The sequence below is a fragment of the Vigna umbellata genome, chromosome 4 (assembly GCF_029865625.1).
Source record: "Vigna umbellata cultivar VRB3 chromosome 4, Vumbellata_1.0, whole genome shotgun sequence".
Lineage (NCBI taxonomy): Eukaryota > Viridiplantae > Streptophyta > Magnoliopsida > Fabales > Fabaceae > Vigna > Vigna umbellata.
In genome coordinates this window covers 46799377-46817939 of record NC_142168.1, presented here as the reverse complement: position 1 = coordinate 46817939, position 18563 = coordinate 46799377, and the positions used below count along the sequence as shown (strand labels likewise).

The 18563-nt window shown below is 35.7% G+C and overlaps 1 protein-coding gene and 1 pseudogene across 1 annotated transcript; one reads left to right on the top strand and one right to left on the bottom strand.

The window, feature by feature from the left end:
• Window positions 1–1209: 1209 nt before the first annotated feature.
• MEF14 (Phosphoglycerate mutase family protein) lies at window positions 1210–12494 on the bottom strand. Its single transcript, XM_047317289.2, has 2 exons — window positions 11723–12494; window positions 1210–2209 (listed from the first exon to the last, which is right to left on the bottom strand). Exons 1-2 carry the CDS (start codon window positions 12290–12292, stop codon window positions 1499–1501), a joined length of 1281 nt encoding a protein of 426 aa, XP_047173245.1. The 5' UTR covers window positions 12293–12494; the 3' UTR covers window positions 1210–1498.
• On the top strand, window positions 4616–11716 carry LOC148200397 (uncharacterized; annotated as a pseudogene).
• Window positions 12495–18563: the final 6069 nt, after the last annotated feature.

Here is an 18563-nt window from a genome sequence, read left to right as displayed (position 1 = left end):
AAGCTGCCTAGTCTAATCTTTTGAGTAACACAGCGTTTACAAGGTATACCATTTAATAGAACTATTGTTGTAAAAGGTCTTAAAATATTAAACATATTTTCACCAAACATTGTTCCCAAGCTATATAATATCTTATAGAGACTTATCATTGATGTTTTGCTAACGTGTTTAGCATAGTTTTTAGCATAATTCTCTAAAAGTTTTAAGTTATAAACAATATTTTTTTTAAATATTCATTTATTAAATTTCAAAACAAGAATTGTTAGACAGTTTTGTCTTTTTAGAAGATCTTATCTTAACAAGTTAAGATAATTGAAACATAGAAAAATGATATTTGTTAGAAATGTTAGATAACAAGAGAGAAATTCAACAAAATGTTACAAATGTTGATGGAAAAGATACATGTTCAACCTTCCATATGAACTACAACTCATTTTGTAGCCATTTAGAGTTTACTTTATTAACTTTTTTTTGATGAACTTTGAATATGAACTACATCTCATTTTGTAGCCATTTACATTTTACTTTATTAACTTTTTTTTTATGAACTTTGGATTTTTGTAATACTTTTAGTATTATCTTTACATGATAATTTTAATCTAGATACATTCAAAATATATTCTAATATTCATCTTGAGCTAATATTATTTTGGCTAAAATTTATAAAATTATAAAATATTTCTTGTTACAAATGTGTATAAATACATACAAAATATATTATTTTTTTATTAGTGACTAAATTATAATTGATATATCAGTCACTAGATTTGTTTCAAATTTAGTCACAGAATCACTCAATGAATCAATAACACAAACAGTTACAAATTTAGTCACCAAATCAATCACAAAATTTATCACTAAATCAATTACAAAACCGGTCATAAAATCAATCACAAAATCGACAATTAATTCGGTCATAAAATCAATCCCAATCAGTTACAAATTCAATCACAATCGCTTTCAAAATTGATCACTGAATTAATCATAAAATTGATCACTAATTTGATCAAAACATTAGTGACGAAAGATATAGTGACTGATTTTTTTCAATTTAATAACTAATAGTTTGGTCACTATTTTCTGATTTTCTTGGAGTGTGTTTCTTCCTCTACTCATTTTTTCCTACTGCTCAAGTGATTAATCATAGTCAAGCACAAAGATCGCCCAAGTATAATTCTGGACCAAAATGTAACCGTCATATCTTCCGGATTAAGAATTTAAAACTACATCTTTAAAGCCATTGATCCGAAATAATTGCATCTTTTTTAAGTACAGGGAAATACATGACATGTAGATGTATAACAACTTCGGTAATGCTACAAACCAAAAAGAATTACTACAACAATCCAATTCCCCTTTTGGAATAGATCAGTGCAGAAATAAATAAAAGTTACAATAAAAGGCCTTAATTCTTGTGAATCAGTAGATATCAACAACCAAGATAAAATTATATCCAAGCCAATGCCAAAATCAGATCCTTTAAGTACAGCTTCTCTAACTAGAGAAGCCTAAGATGTGCCGTATCATTCAGCCTTTTTATCTGCCAACCAGTTCTCAGAGAATGCTGCAAGACAGTCACCGATGAGTCTTCTATGCAAAACTTATGTGACATCAGAGGGCTACATCCAAGAAGACCAGTCAGGAGACACTTAATTGGCACAGAATGAGTAAATAGTCCTATACAAGCCACAGTAGGTGAAAAGCTGCTGAAGCCAGAATTATGCAGAGAACTTTGGTGGTTTACATTACCAGAAGAAATTTCTTCTTCAATTACATCACCAGTGTTTGTGACAAATTGTAGCCTGCTCTTACCAGACTTCTTCCTAGAGAACGCAGGCCGATGCCTGCTGAGCAAATCCCATTGGTTTGGAGGGAGAGAAGGTCCATCTTGGTCGTGAATTGAGTTTGTAAGAAGAGCATGGGAGTTGTGCTGTGCAAATGCATGGTTGTCATTTTGATGTGATGATAAATCTAACCTTAATTTTTCATGTAACCCCAGGACAGTTCCATTTAAGAAGTTAATCATCCGGAATTCTACTTGTCTAAGTGATTCACCAGAAGGTGCAGTAAAATCTGGCTGGGACCTGTCAATTAAGGCCTGAATTTCAGGGGTGTATATTTCTGATCGAAGGCAGCCTTCCCAATTCCCTTGACTAATCTCCCCAAGAGCATCCGAGGATTGAATTTGTTCCTCTGAAAAACTGACTTCCTGTTCATTGGAATTTTAAAGATTAAGATTTGATGCACAATATTCTGGAATGCAGCAAGTCCTTTTCTCATTTTCAGGAATCAACAAGTAGAGAAATGAAATTTCTTAAGACACATGAAGTTCAATGTAAAGTAATCATGCCATTACTGCAGACTTTAAGTTAAACTAATTTCTGGTGTTTATTTTGTGCATGCCTTCAAACCATTGAATACACTCAACCACATCTTTCTGAACAACATTATTCAGTGTCTAGCATCAAAATCATAGTAATAATTGAAGCTTTTACAGTTTCCAGCTTTTCCATCTTGCTTTGCTAAAACTGAGAATTTTCTATAACTTTTAGTCATACAAATCAGCATCCAACACAAGCAGCAATAGTCAGTTCTGGTAGCTTTGGCTTTTGCCCCATCTCCTTCAAAATTTCATAGATATGTTATGTAATCTCACATTTATTCATCTAACATCCATGTTTTCAGTAAACTGCAAGTGAAAATATTCAGCATTGGTCCTTTACAGTTATGCACATCACAGGTCATCCATTTATCATTGACACCCTCGATGATAATCAATGAAATAAATTTTATGCTTTAAGGTCAAAGTTGATGGCAAGAAAATGGCAGGACTAATTTAATGTGACACATGTCGAAAGACTAATTTGATGCACGTATCAATAGAGGACCATAATTACGTCACATGTATCCTTGAAGGATCAAAAGAGAGATTTAATGGTTTAAAAATGAGCTAGCAGGATACAGGGTGTGTAGAATCTTTAAAAAAGCTTACATCATAGTAAGAAGTGTCTGGCTATAGCATATTTTTCAAAAGCTGGTTGTAATCTGAACTAAAATTAAAATAATATTGTTTATTAAAAATTCTAGTTCATAATTGACTATTCCAATCTAAATTTATGGTGACTCTTTTCCTTTCCAGTGTTTCTCCTCCTCCGGCTAGGTTTAAAGGCTGTTAAAGGATGAGAAAATTTGGTAGCAACCACCTTATCCACCCAAGAATTAATATAAGCTGACAACACCAAAAGTTTTACAATTCTATATAGAAATTCAATATTAGAATCAGTTTTGAAGTAATTATTAAGTAAACAACAATTAGCCTTGACCTGTGATTAGTTTTATATGCAGAGGTGGTTTTCTTTTATACCATTTAAAACTAGTTATCAAAGTTGCAAAATATTGTTCCTTTAAACATTCCATTACTCGGCTAACATTATTATTACTAAATAATGATACAATCAGCTAAGATCTGGAAAATAAAACAAGTTACCCGACTTTCTTCCATGTATTTTATCTCGGATTTACCGTATGACATCATCCACTAATTTCATAATTGAACAAAATATTAGATTAACAATTTTTTTATACAGAAAGAATTGGAAATAAATAAACCTCTTCTCATTTTAGTGGTCTACTGTTCTATGACTTGCTAATTTTAAGATTAGAGTAGAAGTGGATGTATCCTCCTAATAACAGCTTAAGTAAGTTTTGTACTCTAATATTTAAAGAACTGATTTTTATGCCAAGTTTCATTTAGAAGGGCAATGATTTGAAGTTAATATCAATTCTCTAAAATATTAGAGGTGAAAACCAACATAAGCTGTGATCAGATGATATAAATTCACCTCTACTGTAATCTAAAGAGTAGCAGGGCTCCACAGAGCATAGTAGCCATAACAACAATCTAAAATAACACATGGTACATTGCTATGTAACCCATCCATCAGATACATCAATTCAGGAGAAGATGTCCTAAAAAGGTCACACATATTATTATACTAAAATAGGTTTAATTACTAGGATAGTCCCCAATTTCAGGATAGAGTGTCTACTTGGTCCCCGCTTTTAAAAAAGTATCCACTTCGTCCACAATTGGTTTAATGTGCATCAATAAAGTCCAGTTAGTTAATTTTCAAGTAACTATGTTAATAGTGTGGTGATGTGGCAAAACATTGTGATGATGTGGAAAAACACGCGTAAAAATATACTAAATAAATAAAAAGAAAAGGGTAATACAGTAACATCAACTATGCCACGTCATTTCCACTTTCATCACCTAAAATCAGAAACCCTAGTTCTCCTATATACCACGCCACCGGCAACCATGCACCACCAGCATCCACCGTGCCTGAAATCACGAAGTCACCATGGCGTTCAACCTTCATCATCGCAATCCCAAATCACGCCACCCAAACTCCACGGCCAACCACCATCAACCTGAAAACCCAGAAACAACCACCGCGCCAGAACCACCAACAACCTCTGACCTGCAAGTAACCACAAAAACCAGTAGAAACCCAAAAACAGAGGTAACGCCAACCCAATCGCGAGACCACCGAGAGCATCTCCTCCATGCGCCACCATTATCTTTTTTGTTCAACCACCCAATACCTGCAGAAACCCAGAAATTCCAATCACCTTCATCGCGAATCAAAGAGCTTGGAGATGAAGAAGAAGGTGAAGGTGAGAAGGAAGGGGAAATGGAGCCGAAGTATATGGTGTTGTCAGCCTTCTCGACAAGAGGACTGACTCGGACAAAAACTATGAAATTACAGGGATGGTTGAAAGGAAAAAGGGTGTTAACGTTAATTGATAGTGGCGCCAACAACAATTTTATTTCAGCAAAATTGGTGGCTGAATTAGGCCTGGAGGTGGAAGAAAGCCCTCCCTACAAAGTATGTTGGGGGATGGTCACAAGAAGACTACTAGTGGATGTTGCACCAACATTTTGGTGATCTTGAAAGGAGTAGAGGTGAAGGAGAAATTTTATCTGTCTGAACTCAGAGGAGTAGATATCATGGCTGGCTTCATTAGGGGAAGTCAAGATCAATTGGAGAAAATTAACTATGAGTTTTGCCTAAGGAGAAAGGGAAGTGATGATTAGAGGGGATCCTACTTTGGCTAGGAAAGTGGTGGCTTTGGAGGCTTTACTAAAGGAAACAGAAATTGAGGCTGACTTTAGTTTAGAGTTGTCAAAATATATTTTAGGAAACTTTAAATATTATTTCCATGTATTTAATTTGTTACATTCTCTGTATCTTGCTATTATTACTAGAATAACAATTCCACAATTTTAGGGATTTGTTCCATAGAATAGGCTGCTCATTCAATAAGCTCTTGTATATATATCCAATGCATGTAAGGAGACAAATAATAGAAAATAATATATTCTCTCTCCTAAATTTAAGATGGTATCAGAGCTCCCGATCCTTGGGACCGTGTGTTTTGATTGCAGCCTTCATTGTTGCCTAACCCTAGAGTTCCATCACAGCCTTCATTGTTGCCCAACCCTAGAGGTCCATCACAACCTTCATTGCTGCCCAACCCTAGAGTTCCATCCCAGCCTTCATTCCTGCACATTATCAATCTTCGTTTTTGTGTCTTAATTGCACATTTTTGTAATGGCTGAAATGGAAAATGTAGACAAGTTCCAGAGTACGGGAGAATTGCAGAATGTTCATTCAGCTTATAGATTTAATGGAAAAAATTATCTTAAATGGTCTCAACTTATTAAGACCATTCTAAAAGGGAAAAGTAAGGTCAACCATCTCACTGAAGATGCCCCTGCGGAAGAAGATGCCAGATTCAAATCATGGGATGAAGAAGACTCCATGATCATGGCATGGCTATGGAACTCAATGGTTCCGGAAATTAGCGATACATGCATGTTCCTCACTTCTGCAAAGGCTATATGGATTGCAATAGAGCAAATCTACTCTAAGGCAAAGGATGCTGCCCAGATTTATGAGGTGAAAGTAAAAACAATGGCAGCCAAACAGGGCACTAAAACTATCACAGAATATGCTAATAAACTCAAACCTTTATGGATGGAGTTAGATCTTTGCAGGGTCATAAAGGCCAAGTGTTATGAGGATTCAGCAATTCTAAGAGAATACATGGAACAAGATCAGGTGTATGATTTCTTGGTAGGCCTAAACCAAGAATATGATCAAGTCAGAATTAAAATATTAGGCAAGGAGAAGGTTCTTGGACTCAATGAAGTAATGGCAATTATTCGGAGTGAAGAAAGTAGAAGGAGTCTAATGCTAGAGACCCCAATTGCGAATAATTCAGCAATGCTTGTTGAAGGAGCAACAGTCATGGTTGCAGAACAAAAAAAAAAGTAGGTCCTCTTCCCAGAACAGAGAAGAAAAGTGAAGGAGTTTGGTGCACCTATTGCAACAAGCCACGTCACACAAGGGATAAGTGCTGGAAGTTACATGGAAAACCTCAAAGTAAAGATTGGGGACACAAAGGAGGCCTTCCAAGGAGAGGGGGGCAAGCTTATGTTGCTACTGTCCTAAAAGTCAGGAAGGATTTGTACAACTAAACCATGAGGAGTTAGAAAGAGTAAGGTCCTTTCTTAGTAAATTGGAAAAACCCACAGGTACGTGTTCATTGACATACTCTAGTAAGTTTCCATTTTCTTGTGGATTTAATGTCTCAAATACCCCATTTGCCCATTATTGGATACTAGACTCTGGAGCCACAGACCATATGACACCATTCCCTAAACACTTCTCCACATATTCCCCATGTCCCAGCAGCAAGAAAATTTCTACAACTGATGGAACCCTCATAATTGCAGCTGGACAAGGAGATGTCCAAATAACCCCAACCATAATACTAAAAAATGTTCTTCATGTCCCTAAGTTATCTATACAAAAACTTACCAAGGACCTCTTATGTAATGTAGGTTTTCATAGTAACTCTTGTATATTGCAGGACAAGAAGTCAGGGAGGACGATTGGACGATTGGATGTGTGGGGTCCCTCTAATAGATGATTGTACAAGGGTAACATGACTTTTCCTTCTTAAACACAAATCTGAGGTCAACTCTGTTTTTCTCTAGTTTGTTTCAATGATTAAAATCAATTTGGGGTTAATATAAAAATAATTAGGTCTGATAAAGCCAAAGATTACTTCAATCATACTCTAAATTCTTTGTCAAAAGGAAGGAATAATCCATGAATCCTCATGTGTAAACACACCCCAACAAAATGGGATTGCATAAAGAAAAAATGGGCACTTATTAGATCAAACTAGAGCTCTTCTTTTTCAAAATAATGTTCCAAAAGGATTTTGGGGGGAAGCTATTCTCATTGCTACTTACTTGATTGATAAATTACCTTCTACTGTTTTATCCTCAAAAAGTCCCATGGAAGTCTTAAACTCGTTCTACCCACATATAATCCATACAAATAACCTTCAACCTAGAATTTTTGGGTGTGTCTCCTTTGTATATGTTCATAGTAATGGAAGAGGAAAACTTGACCCAAGGGCAATAAAATGTATTTTCTTGGGGTACTCAGCCACACAAAAAGGGTATAGGTGTTTCCATCCCCCATCCAAAAAATTTTGTGTGTTAAGAGATGTTACTTTCAAGGAACGAATAAGCTACTTTGACCAATCTCATCTTCAGGGGGAGACTTTAAGAGAGGAAGATGAGCCTTTTATATTACCAAATCTGTCTTTTGGACCAAAAACAAAAACTCAAAAGGATATGACTACTATATGTGAGGCGGAAGCTGAAGAAGAACAAGTAGAGGTGAATCAAATACCTCACTCTACAGGACCAGCAACTAAACCTCATGATAATACGAAGTTTGGGAAAAATTTGGTGTACACACGAAGAGAAAAGGCCATTCCAAGATCTACTCATGTTCAAGAATCCAACCCTACAACATTACCTGAGGTAATTCCTTTTGATCCTATAAATTCTAACTCTACTGCTTGTGATGAATTTCCTTCTGAAAAGCCAGTTGAATAGATAGATCATAATTTAGACCTCCCAATTGCTCTTAGAAAAGGAACCAGAACATGCACCAAACAACAACCTTACCCCTTGACAAATTATCTATCCTTTGAAAAATTCTTACCTACCCATAAAACCTTTCTCACAAGCCTAAACACCACAACTACACCTTCTGTATCTGAGGCATTAATTGACAAAAAATGGAAACAAGCCATGAACTTGGAAATGGAGGCGTTGGAGAAAAACAATACTTGGTAGCTAGTCTCCCTACCACTTGGAAAAAGGGTTGTTGGGTGTAAGTGGGTTTATACAGTGAAGTACAAGGCTGATGGAACTATTGAGAGGTATAAGGCAAGGTTGGTAGCCAAGGGATTCACCCAAACATATGGAGTGGATTACTTGGAGACTTTTGCACCAGTTGCAAAAATGAACACGGTCAGAGTAATTTTGTCGTTGGCAGCAAATTACAATTGGGAACTGCAGCAATTTGATGTAAAAAATGCATTCCTACATGGGGATCTTGAAGAAGAAATATACATGGAAATACCACCCGGGTATACGGGACAGATTGAGGCCAACACAGTTTGCAAATTAAAAAAGGCGCTATACGGGTTGAAACAGTCACCTAGAGCATGGTTTGGGAGATTCACCAAAGTTATGACAAGTCTTAAATACAAATAGAGCCAAGGGGACCACACTTTATTCATCAAACATTCTGATTCAAGGGTAGTGACAATACTATTGGTCTATGTGGATGATATAATTATTACTGAGAATGATAAAAAGGAACAACAAAGGTTGAGCCAATGCCTTGCCAAGGAATTCGAAATCAAGACTTTAGGGAAGCTAAAATATTTTTTGAGGATTGAAGTAGCCCATTCCAAGAAAGGAATCTTCATATCCTAACAAAAGTATATCATTGATTTGCTACAGGAGACAGGTAAAACAGCCTGCAAACCAGCAAGTACACCTGTTGATCCAAATATAAAGTTGGGAAGTGCAGAGGAGGATGTTTTTGTGGATAAAAAAATGTACCGAAGACTCATTTACCTATCTCACACTAGGACAGATATTGCCTTTGATGTGAGCTTAGTTAGCCAATTTATGCACCAACCAAAGGAAACACATTTACAAGCTGCACTTAGAATTGTCCAGTATTTAAAAGGGACTCCGAGAAGAGGAATTTTGTTCAAAAGAAATAAGAATGCCAGTCTTGAGGCATATACAGATGTTGATTATGCAGGTTCAGTTGTGGATAGGAGGTCAACTACTGGATATTGTACCTTTCTTGGTGGAAACCTAGTAACTTGGAAGAGCAAAAAACAAAGTGTGGTAGCTAGATCTAGTGCTGACTTGGAAGAGCAAAAAACAAAGTGTGGTAGCTAGATCTGGTGCTGAAGCAGAATTTCGAGCAATGGCCCAAGGAATATGTGAACTTTTATGGCTAAAGATTATATTGGAAGATTAAGGATAAAGTGGGATGAACCAATGAGGTTATATTGTAATAATAAATCTGCAATAAGTATAGCACACAACCCAGTACAACATGATAGAACCAAACATATTGAGGTGGACAGACATTTTATCAAAGAAAAGCTTGACAGTGGCCTGATTTGCACCCCATATGTGTCCACTCAAGGTCAACTTGCAGACATACTCACCAAAGGACTGAGCAGTAGTAATTTTGAAAGAATTATATCCAAGCTGGGAATGGAAAACACTTATTCACCAGCTTGAGGGAGAGTGTCAAAATATATTTTAGGAAACTTTAAATATTATTTCCATGTATTTAATTTGTTATATTCCCTGTATCTTGCTATTATTACTAGAATAACAATCCCACAATTTTAGGGATGTGTTCCATAGAATAGGTTGCTCATTCAATAAGCTCTTGTATATATATCCAATGCAATAATAGAAAATAATATATTCTCTCTCCTAAATTTAAGAAGAGTCTAGAAAAAACAGAGCTGGAAGAGAAAGAGCGAAGGGTGGATCAATTATCACCTAGGCAGTCCACAAAACTTGAGAAGATCTTAGGGAAGCGTGAGAAGATTTTCAGGGAACCAACAAAGCTACCACCCAAGAGAGACCAGGATCATAGGACCAATTCCCAAATTTCAACCTTGAGGACAAGGTTATTCTAATGAGTAATGATTGGGTCTTAAGGGTTTATGTCAGGAAAAAGGGGGGAGTTGGTTAGGCAGTTATGACAGGAGGTTGTTTTAGGAGTTAGCTAGGATTTAGCTATATAAGGGGGAGTGTCTGTCAGGGGACACGTTTTTGTATTGTTTGAAGTTGAGACAGGATTTGCACATCCTGTGAGGGAGGAAGACAGGCTTCCTTGATAGTGTTGTACAATTGTTGTGTTTTCTGAAATAAAGAAACAAGTTCTTTGTTGTGTTTCATTTTCTGGAGTTAAACCAGAATAGTGTTCCAGGTTTCTTGCTCTTAAGAAACCTAACATCCTCTAAGGTAATAAAGAGTTGATACGACTAAAATAGGGCATATATCCTCTTTGTGATCAAGAGTTGATAGAGTCTAATATCCCATTAGAGTTTGATATGCTCGAGTGTGTAAAGGAGTTCCTAGATGTTGTAAATTTGTAGTACATGTTATTTGTACAATTTGTTTTATAGTGGAACCAGAATTTTAAGCTTGAAAAACTAAGACTAGATGTAATATTTGTTGATCTGAACCAGTATCAGTCTTTTTGTGTTTTCCTGTTCCTACTCCATCTTCTTTAATTGTATAGCTATCAATCTTGATTCTCAAATGTAACTGCATTCTGGTTTTCTGAACTCAAAGTGTGTTAAAATATTTAAAGATAGGGAATCTTTTGAAGAAAAAAAGTTTTAAAACCAATTCACCCCCTCTTGGTTTAACAAAGTCATTCTCTCTTTTTCTTACAAACACTACATACACATGAAATGACACACCACATAAACAATACAATGTACATACAAAAAACAATAATAAAGCCCTCTGTCTAGCAAGGTCAGCCACATGAATGCACCATTTAAGCAGGCTCCGTTATGATACTATGTATACAACTAATACAAATCAACATTAAAGACAATTCCATATCAAAAGAAACAATGCTCTAAAAGCAAACGAGTCGGTATTATTGTAGACATAGTAAAATGCTATAGTTTGTCTAATTACTGGAATATTCTCATCTATCTTCTTACAAAAGCTTAAAAAACATAAAATGCATTTAGAAGCATTAAGAATACATGGCAAGAGGAAATCTAGAACAAACATATATAAAAACAAATATTTTGAAATGTAAGTGATCCTTGCACTTGCAAACTATCATGACCATTCAAACTAAATATTCTCGTTTATCGTTCTACAAAAGCTTAAGCAACATAAAATGCAGTTAGAAGTATTCAGAATACATGGCAAGAGCACATGTTGAACACATGTACATAACACATTTTGAAATGTTAATGATCCTTGCACTTGTAAACAATCGAGCACATTGATACCAAGTATTCTCAGTTACCCTTCAACAAATGCTTAAAAAATATAAAATTCAGTCAAAATGTAAGTGATCCTTGAACTTGCAAAAACAATTAAGCACATTCAAACTAAGTATTCTCACTTATACCTCTCCAGAAGCTTAAAAAACATAAAATGCAGTTAGAACCATTAAAAATACACGGCAAGAACGCACGCGGAACATTCAAAATGCAAGTGATCCTTGCACTTCCAAAAAATTGAGCACATCCACACTGAGTAAAGTACCTTTGACACTGAAACCGCCGTGGACCGCGCCCGATCAAGCGGCGATGAATACACGGCGCTGAACCGAACCCCCTGCGACTTGAGGAACACGGCCAGAGCCCTGGCCTGGCGCATTCCATTGGCGGTAAGCGCGGCGGCAGGGCAGCGGCCACCGACCAAGTCCGGAGCCAAATTTAACTCGCACTCACCGTGGCTGATCAGGAAAACCTCTGTCACAGCCTCGTCATCCGGCACCATCCCGTTCGCGGAGAAGCTCCGCGAAAGTGCAGGCGGCGACAGCAGCGGCGGCTGCGGCCCGAGGACGTTGTAGGGATCCCATACCTTGATCGAGGGGCCGAGGCGCGGCGTCCCGAGCGAAGAGAGCTGAGGTGAGAGCGGCGACGCAGAGGCGTGGCACGGCAGCATCTCCGGCTCCTGTTCGAGAACCTTCTTCACCATGTGGTTCCCCAATTGCGTCCGGCCCAATAGAGGCCCATTGAGGTTCCTCTCATCTTCTTCCTCCTCTTGCTCTTCTTCTTCCTCCTCTTCTTCGCTCTCTTCGTCAACTTGCAGTGAATGGTTCGCGCCCATTTTCAGTGGGTGTCGGATCGCGCGAGATGCGGGGTTTTATCGCTCAGATTTGAAGCGCATCAGTGGGGAGGGAAAGTGAATGAAAATCGGTCGAGAATGGTGAATGAATGGAAATGAAAAGAAGTAGATCTCGCTGAGTGTGGTTTTTTCGATCTTCATTGGATGTGGGTTTTCATGGCGTCGTGGATCTTCGTAGCTAAAATCTAATCTACCTTGTCAGTTAAAAAAAAAAAAAAAAAAAATAAATATATATATATATATATATATATATAGGGGTTTGCTAACGCGTGTACGCCTGTTTTTCAGTTGGTACATTTTAGCAATGTGTACCGGGTTTTAGTAGACAAAAATATCCTTATATATCATGGATTCTAAGTTTTAAGGTTAAGGGTATTTTAATAATTTTGATTCTCAAAACTTAAAAAAAAAAAAAAAGAAACTCCTAAACCCTTGCTCACCTCTCTCATTCCTCTCAATCCTTTCTCTTTCATCTCTCTCACTCTAATCTTTTCTCTGTCATCCCTACTGTAGTCCCAATTGAAAAAATCAGAAACACTCTACTGTCTCTGTCATCCATACTGGAGTCTCAATTGAAAAAATCAGAAACACCCTACTGTAGCCCCAATTGAAAAAATCAGAAACACTTGCCGTTAAACAATCTTACAAAAAAATGATTTTATAATGAGTTTTGATCTTATAATTTTTGTCTCATCTAATTTTATCTAATTTTCACAAGCATAATGACATCAGAGGAATTGGTAATTGGCCTGGAAAAAATCAGAAACGCTCGTTGTTAAACAATTTCTTACAAAAAATGATTTTATAATGAGTTTTTATTTTATAATTTTTGTCTTATCTAATTTTATCTAATTTTCACAAGCATAATGACATCAGAGGAATTGGTAATTGGCCTGGAAAAAATCAGAAACTCTCGTTGTTAAACAATTTCTTACAAAAAATGACTTTATAATGAGTTTTCATTTTATAATTTTTGTCGTATATAATTTTATCTAATTTTCACAAGCATAATTGACATCCGAAAGAATTGGTAATTGGCCTGGAGGGTTTTCTTTTAGAGATGATGATTCAACATATGCAGATGATGAAATTAGAGAAATTAGTGAAGATGGTGAAATTGAAGAGATCTTGAATGAACCTTTGTCTGAAGGTGAATATGTCAATGACTCAACTCTTTACAAAGGCAAATTGTTTAAAGGCAAGTGTTTCTGATATTTTCAATTGGGACTACAGTAGGGATGACAGAGAAAAGGTTGGAGTGAGAGAGATGAAAGAGAAAGGATTGAGAGGAATGAGAGAGGTGAGCAAGGGTTTCGGGGTTTCTTTTTTTTTTTTTTTTAAGTTTTGAGAATGAAAATTATTAAAATACCCTTAACCTTAAAACTTAGAATCCATGATATATAAGGGTATTTTTGTCTACTAAAATCCGGTACACATTGCTAAAATGTACCAACTGAAAAACAGGCGTACGCGCGTTAGCAAACCCCATATATATATATATATATATATATATATATATATATATATATATATATTAATACATACTGTGAGGACGAAGCTAACGAATTTGTCTTACTTATTACATGTTTTAAAAAAAATTATTAGCTTAATACCTGTTTGATTCCATTTTTGTTAATATTATTTAAAGTGATTTTAACGACCTTTAGAATGGTCTTGATTTTTATAACTTTTTGTTCAATTTAATTATTTCTTATATAATATTCAAATAATTAACTCGTGTTCACCAGTGTTCAAATTTTTAATATATGTGAAAACTTAAATGAAGGTGACGTGGAATGTGGTAATTGAATGTGGTTACCTCATCATCTTCAACCTCTCACCACTCAAAACCCTAGTCATCATTAGAACACCATCTCGTCATCATACCACCTAGAGTCATCAGTCATCAAAACTCTAAAAATCACGAGATCTTTTCTACCTTTTCGAACTTGCAATCCCTAAAATCACGAACCCTAACTTGCAAAAAGCCCTAAATCACGAGATTTATCTTTTGCTTTACACCATTAAACCTGAAAGTAAAAAAAAAAAAACTAGAACCCAAATTGTAGTGAGTCATCACACCAAAACTCTCATTAAGTGTAAGACCCGTGAAATTAATACAAGTCTATGTAAAAGTTAATCTCTTTTATTACTAAAATGGAGAATATTTTATGGGGGTTAATTAGCTAGAACTTGTTGTGATGAGGTTGAAGTCTTATGTGCAAGTTTATGTGGTGTACTTATAATTAATTGTTTGAGTTAAATGAGTGTAAAAAGGGAAATAAGAGAAATTGAATAACTTAAATAGATATTAAATGGTCAAGTTATTAGTGAATTGAGTTTGGCTTAGTGGTATATGTTGTGTTGCTTTATGTGTAGTTTGTTGGACCTGGCATCGAACTCAATAGAGACCAAAAAGCTTGTTTTTTTTATTTTTGGCTTCATTTGATTTTTTTTTTTGGGTTTTAAAAGAGTAACCTTGGGAGAAAAACGAGAAGAACAAAACCTTGCTCTTCAAAAACCAAAAGTGCCGAACCACCCTTTTCTCCATATATTTGTTTCATTCTTCTTTCTTGTTTTCATCCTTTTCAGTCAAAATCCAAAAATCCTAGGAAAATAGGGCGTAATGGCATGGTACAACGAGAGAAAATGAGGGTCATTAAGGTGCGAGAAAGAGATAGAAGTGGGAGCACTTGTTTCGGTGGCGCGAGAAGAAGGAAGATTTCCTTCGGGGTTTCGTAGGGTTTGAGCATACAGAGGAGAGTTTTGCTAATAGGATTGAGTGAAGTGGAGGAGAAGCGAGGCAAAATTGAGTGAATGAGGGAGCACGAAGGTTGAGCGGTAGGCGTTCAAAGGAGGTCGAGGTCAAGGGTTTCAATTGCAAGAGGACTTTGAAGAAAGTATGGGGAGTTAAACCTATTTGAATTCTAATGTGTGATTGTATAAATGAATAGGTGTTTATCTGTTGTTTGTCGAAATGCACGGAAATTGGTTGATTGTTGAGGGACTTATAATACCTTCATTGAATTTTTGAAGTTGTAAATTGATAGTGTTAAATGGCATATAATTGATTAAATGAATGTATGATTGATAGACTATGTGAAACTATCAGGGTTGGTAGGATTATTATTCTCGGTCAAGGTACATGATATTGTAATGTAGTTTATGGTCTTATGTGCTATAATGCATAGTTGATAGAATGAATATTTATTCTGATACATACAGGTTATTAACCGTGTTATGTAATCTTTAATTGGCTTGCGAAAATTTATATGTGATGCGACTGGTTATGGCTGTTGCTATTTTAGTAACGATATGATTGCATGTATGTTTGTTAGGTTCTGAATAAGATTTCACATCTGTTAGGTTATTGAAACATGCACACACACGTATATATATTGAGTTGATGTGATTGTTCAAATGTGAGTTTTTGTATTCATGCATTCTATTGGTGGTAATGCAATGGTTAGATGTGTGCAATGGTGTATACATTGAATATTTATAATTTGCACATTTGATGATGATGTATTTGTGCTTTGGGTATCAATGGGTGTACTCACTTAAAGTGAGTAGGTATTGGCTAGGAAATAATCCTAGATATTAGAAGCCAAATGTGAGTGGTGAGATACTCTGAGGGCTACTCTTGAGTGATTCAAGAGTAAAAAGTGATCTAGTATGGTTAGCGGTGATACGCTTTCCTTTATGCCATGCTAGGCAAGGGAAGATGATGAGTTAAGAAATGTGGTAGTGGTTTTTCGTGATCATTGTTTAGCTTAGTGAGAGAGTCACAGTTTTCAACCAACCACGTGGTGCGATGATGGTTATGTTATAACATGTTTTTTGGCTATACTTCATTAATTAAGAGTTTGAACTTTTCCTCTTTCAAAGGATAGAAATGTAGTCACATTTCCTCTTGCGAGGGGGTAGAAAGGTGGATCTCTTCGTCTTTAAGAGGCGGTGGAAGATATGGGTCTCTTCATCCATGATGGGCGATAGAAGGGACTAACAATTCGAGTGTTACCCTTTCCTCTTGCTAGGGAGTAAAAAGGGATGAATGTCTTGCCCATAGGGTTCCAGTTCATGTTGAGTGTAGACTTGATGTGAGCAGCTTGAGGAGTAGGGGAGATAGGTCCGAAGTTGCGGTAGAGGACCACTCAAATTGTCTTGTTTTGGTAAAGAGGAATGGTGTGGTGAAGTTTGGAAGAAGACATACGGTTATAGATATGGTTGGTATTGGCACGGGTTTCCTTTAATGGGCAGGTTGGATAAAGCTAATGGGTTGATCATGATTCCTTTAAGGGAATGAAGATGATGTTATTGTATTGCTTCTTATTGTATTGATCCTATTTGATGTGATAGGAGCATGGTAAGGATTTGACAATTGAGATATAACTATTGTATTGGTGTTTTTATGGTTTTACGGTTAGCTCACCCATATTTGTTTGTGTGTGTGGCGATGATCGTATAAATCGTGTTGTTATACGGGGTCAAATAGGTATGTCGATGCTTCTGAAGCTATGTAATTTATGAGATATGGGTTCTGTTGTGGGAGTTTTATAAAGGTTTACTTATGTTTATGTAAAAGTTTAATACTTTGTAATGACACTCTATATTGGGTTCAGAATTGGATATTGGTTGTTGTAAAGTTGTAATAAGTTATAAATCCACGAAATTTGCAATCGTGTTTTCAAAAAATTTTAGTCTTTGATGTTCATAAGTCACTCCCAAAATTGGGATGTTATATTAACCATCGCAACAACCATCATAGTAGTTCGAGAGCACCACAAAATCCCAAATTGCGAACCCTAAATCACAATATCTTCTCCACCTGTTTGAACCTGCAATCCCAGAAATCACGAAACCTAACTTGCAAAAACCAAACCTGCAATCCCAAAAAATCACGAAAACTCTTGTCTCAGTAATCTCCCTATTTCTTATGTTTAAGAAATACTCATGCTAAACAAAATATGTGTATGAAGATTTTACGTTAGGCAATGGTTCAAATCGTTTAATATGTTTTATAGCCTAAACGATACATTTTAGAGTGTGATTCATAAAACTTGGCATCTGAGTTATATTATATTTTAATACATATCAAAGTTTTATGACATAAGAGAATTGTACTAAGTTTTGGCAAACAACAAGATGTTATCAAACTGTTGGAATCAATAGATAATAATAGTATATACTTCTTTGACCTTTATGTCGATGTTTAATGCATATCAAAGAAAGTAATTCATGTCATTGCAAATGCATAACAATATTAAAGTTAGTGGAATGAATCAAGGTAAAATGATTGTAAGAATAATACATTCAATGTTTTATCAGAGTACCATATTTATGTTCCTTTTAGGTCATGTGTAACGCTCCAAGTTCTAGGATGCTACGGGTTTACAAAAACCGAATATTTAAAAACTTTCTTAAAGTGCAGAAACGTATTTTTCTCCAAACCTTAACATTTAAGCATGCATAATTTATTCAAAGCATAATAGTTTCAAAACACTTGTCCAATTATATTATTCAAAATAATGAAGGAAATACAATAACTATAATTACTATGTCTTAAATTTAAACAAAATAAATTTAAATAAAAATTCCAAGTCTTTTTTCTATCATCTTTTGAATCTATCATGCCTTAGCAACATCTGTAATATCATCTGCTCACGTATAACACATTATACTATCATTATCGATAATTTCGTTCACACAAACACAAACATGTATGGGGTAAACTACTAAGAAAACAATCATAATAACAAGATATAAGCATACGTACTACATCAACCATAAACAATCACCTCATACATAATAGTAATAACAATAGGGTTCTTAATCCTCTAGTTTATCGGCAAGAAATGAACACACTTAGTCAACCTGTCCACAATTACCCAAATGGAACCGTGTCCTTTCAATGATCTAGGCATATGAGTTACAAAATCCATAGATATATTGTCCCATTTCCATTGAGGTATTTCAAACTGTTGTAACATTCCTCCTGGTCATTGGTGCTCCATTTTTGCATTCTGACAAACCAAACAAGAAGATACAAACTCAGTCACATCTTCCTTCATTCCTCTCCACCAGAACGAATCCTTCAAATCCTTGTACATCTTAGTCATATCAGGGTGTATACTAAGATGACTCTTATTACCTTCTTATAAAATCATTTTTCTCAACTCCGACTTTGCTGGAATTCTACTTCTGAGCTGAGGAATGCCATCATTGTTTAGAACAAAATCCTTGGTGATCGGTA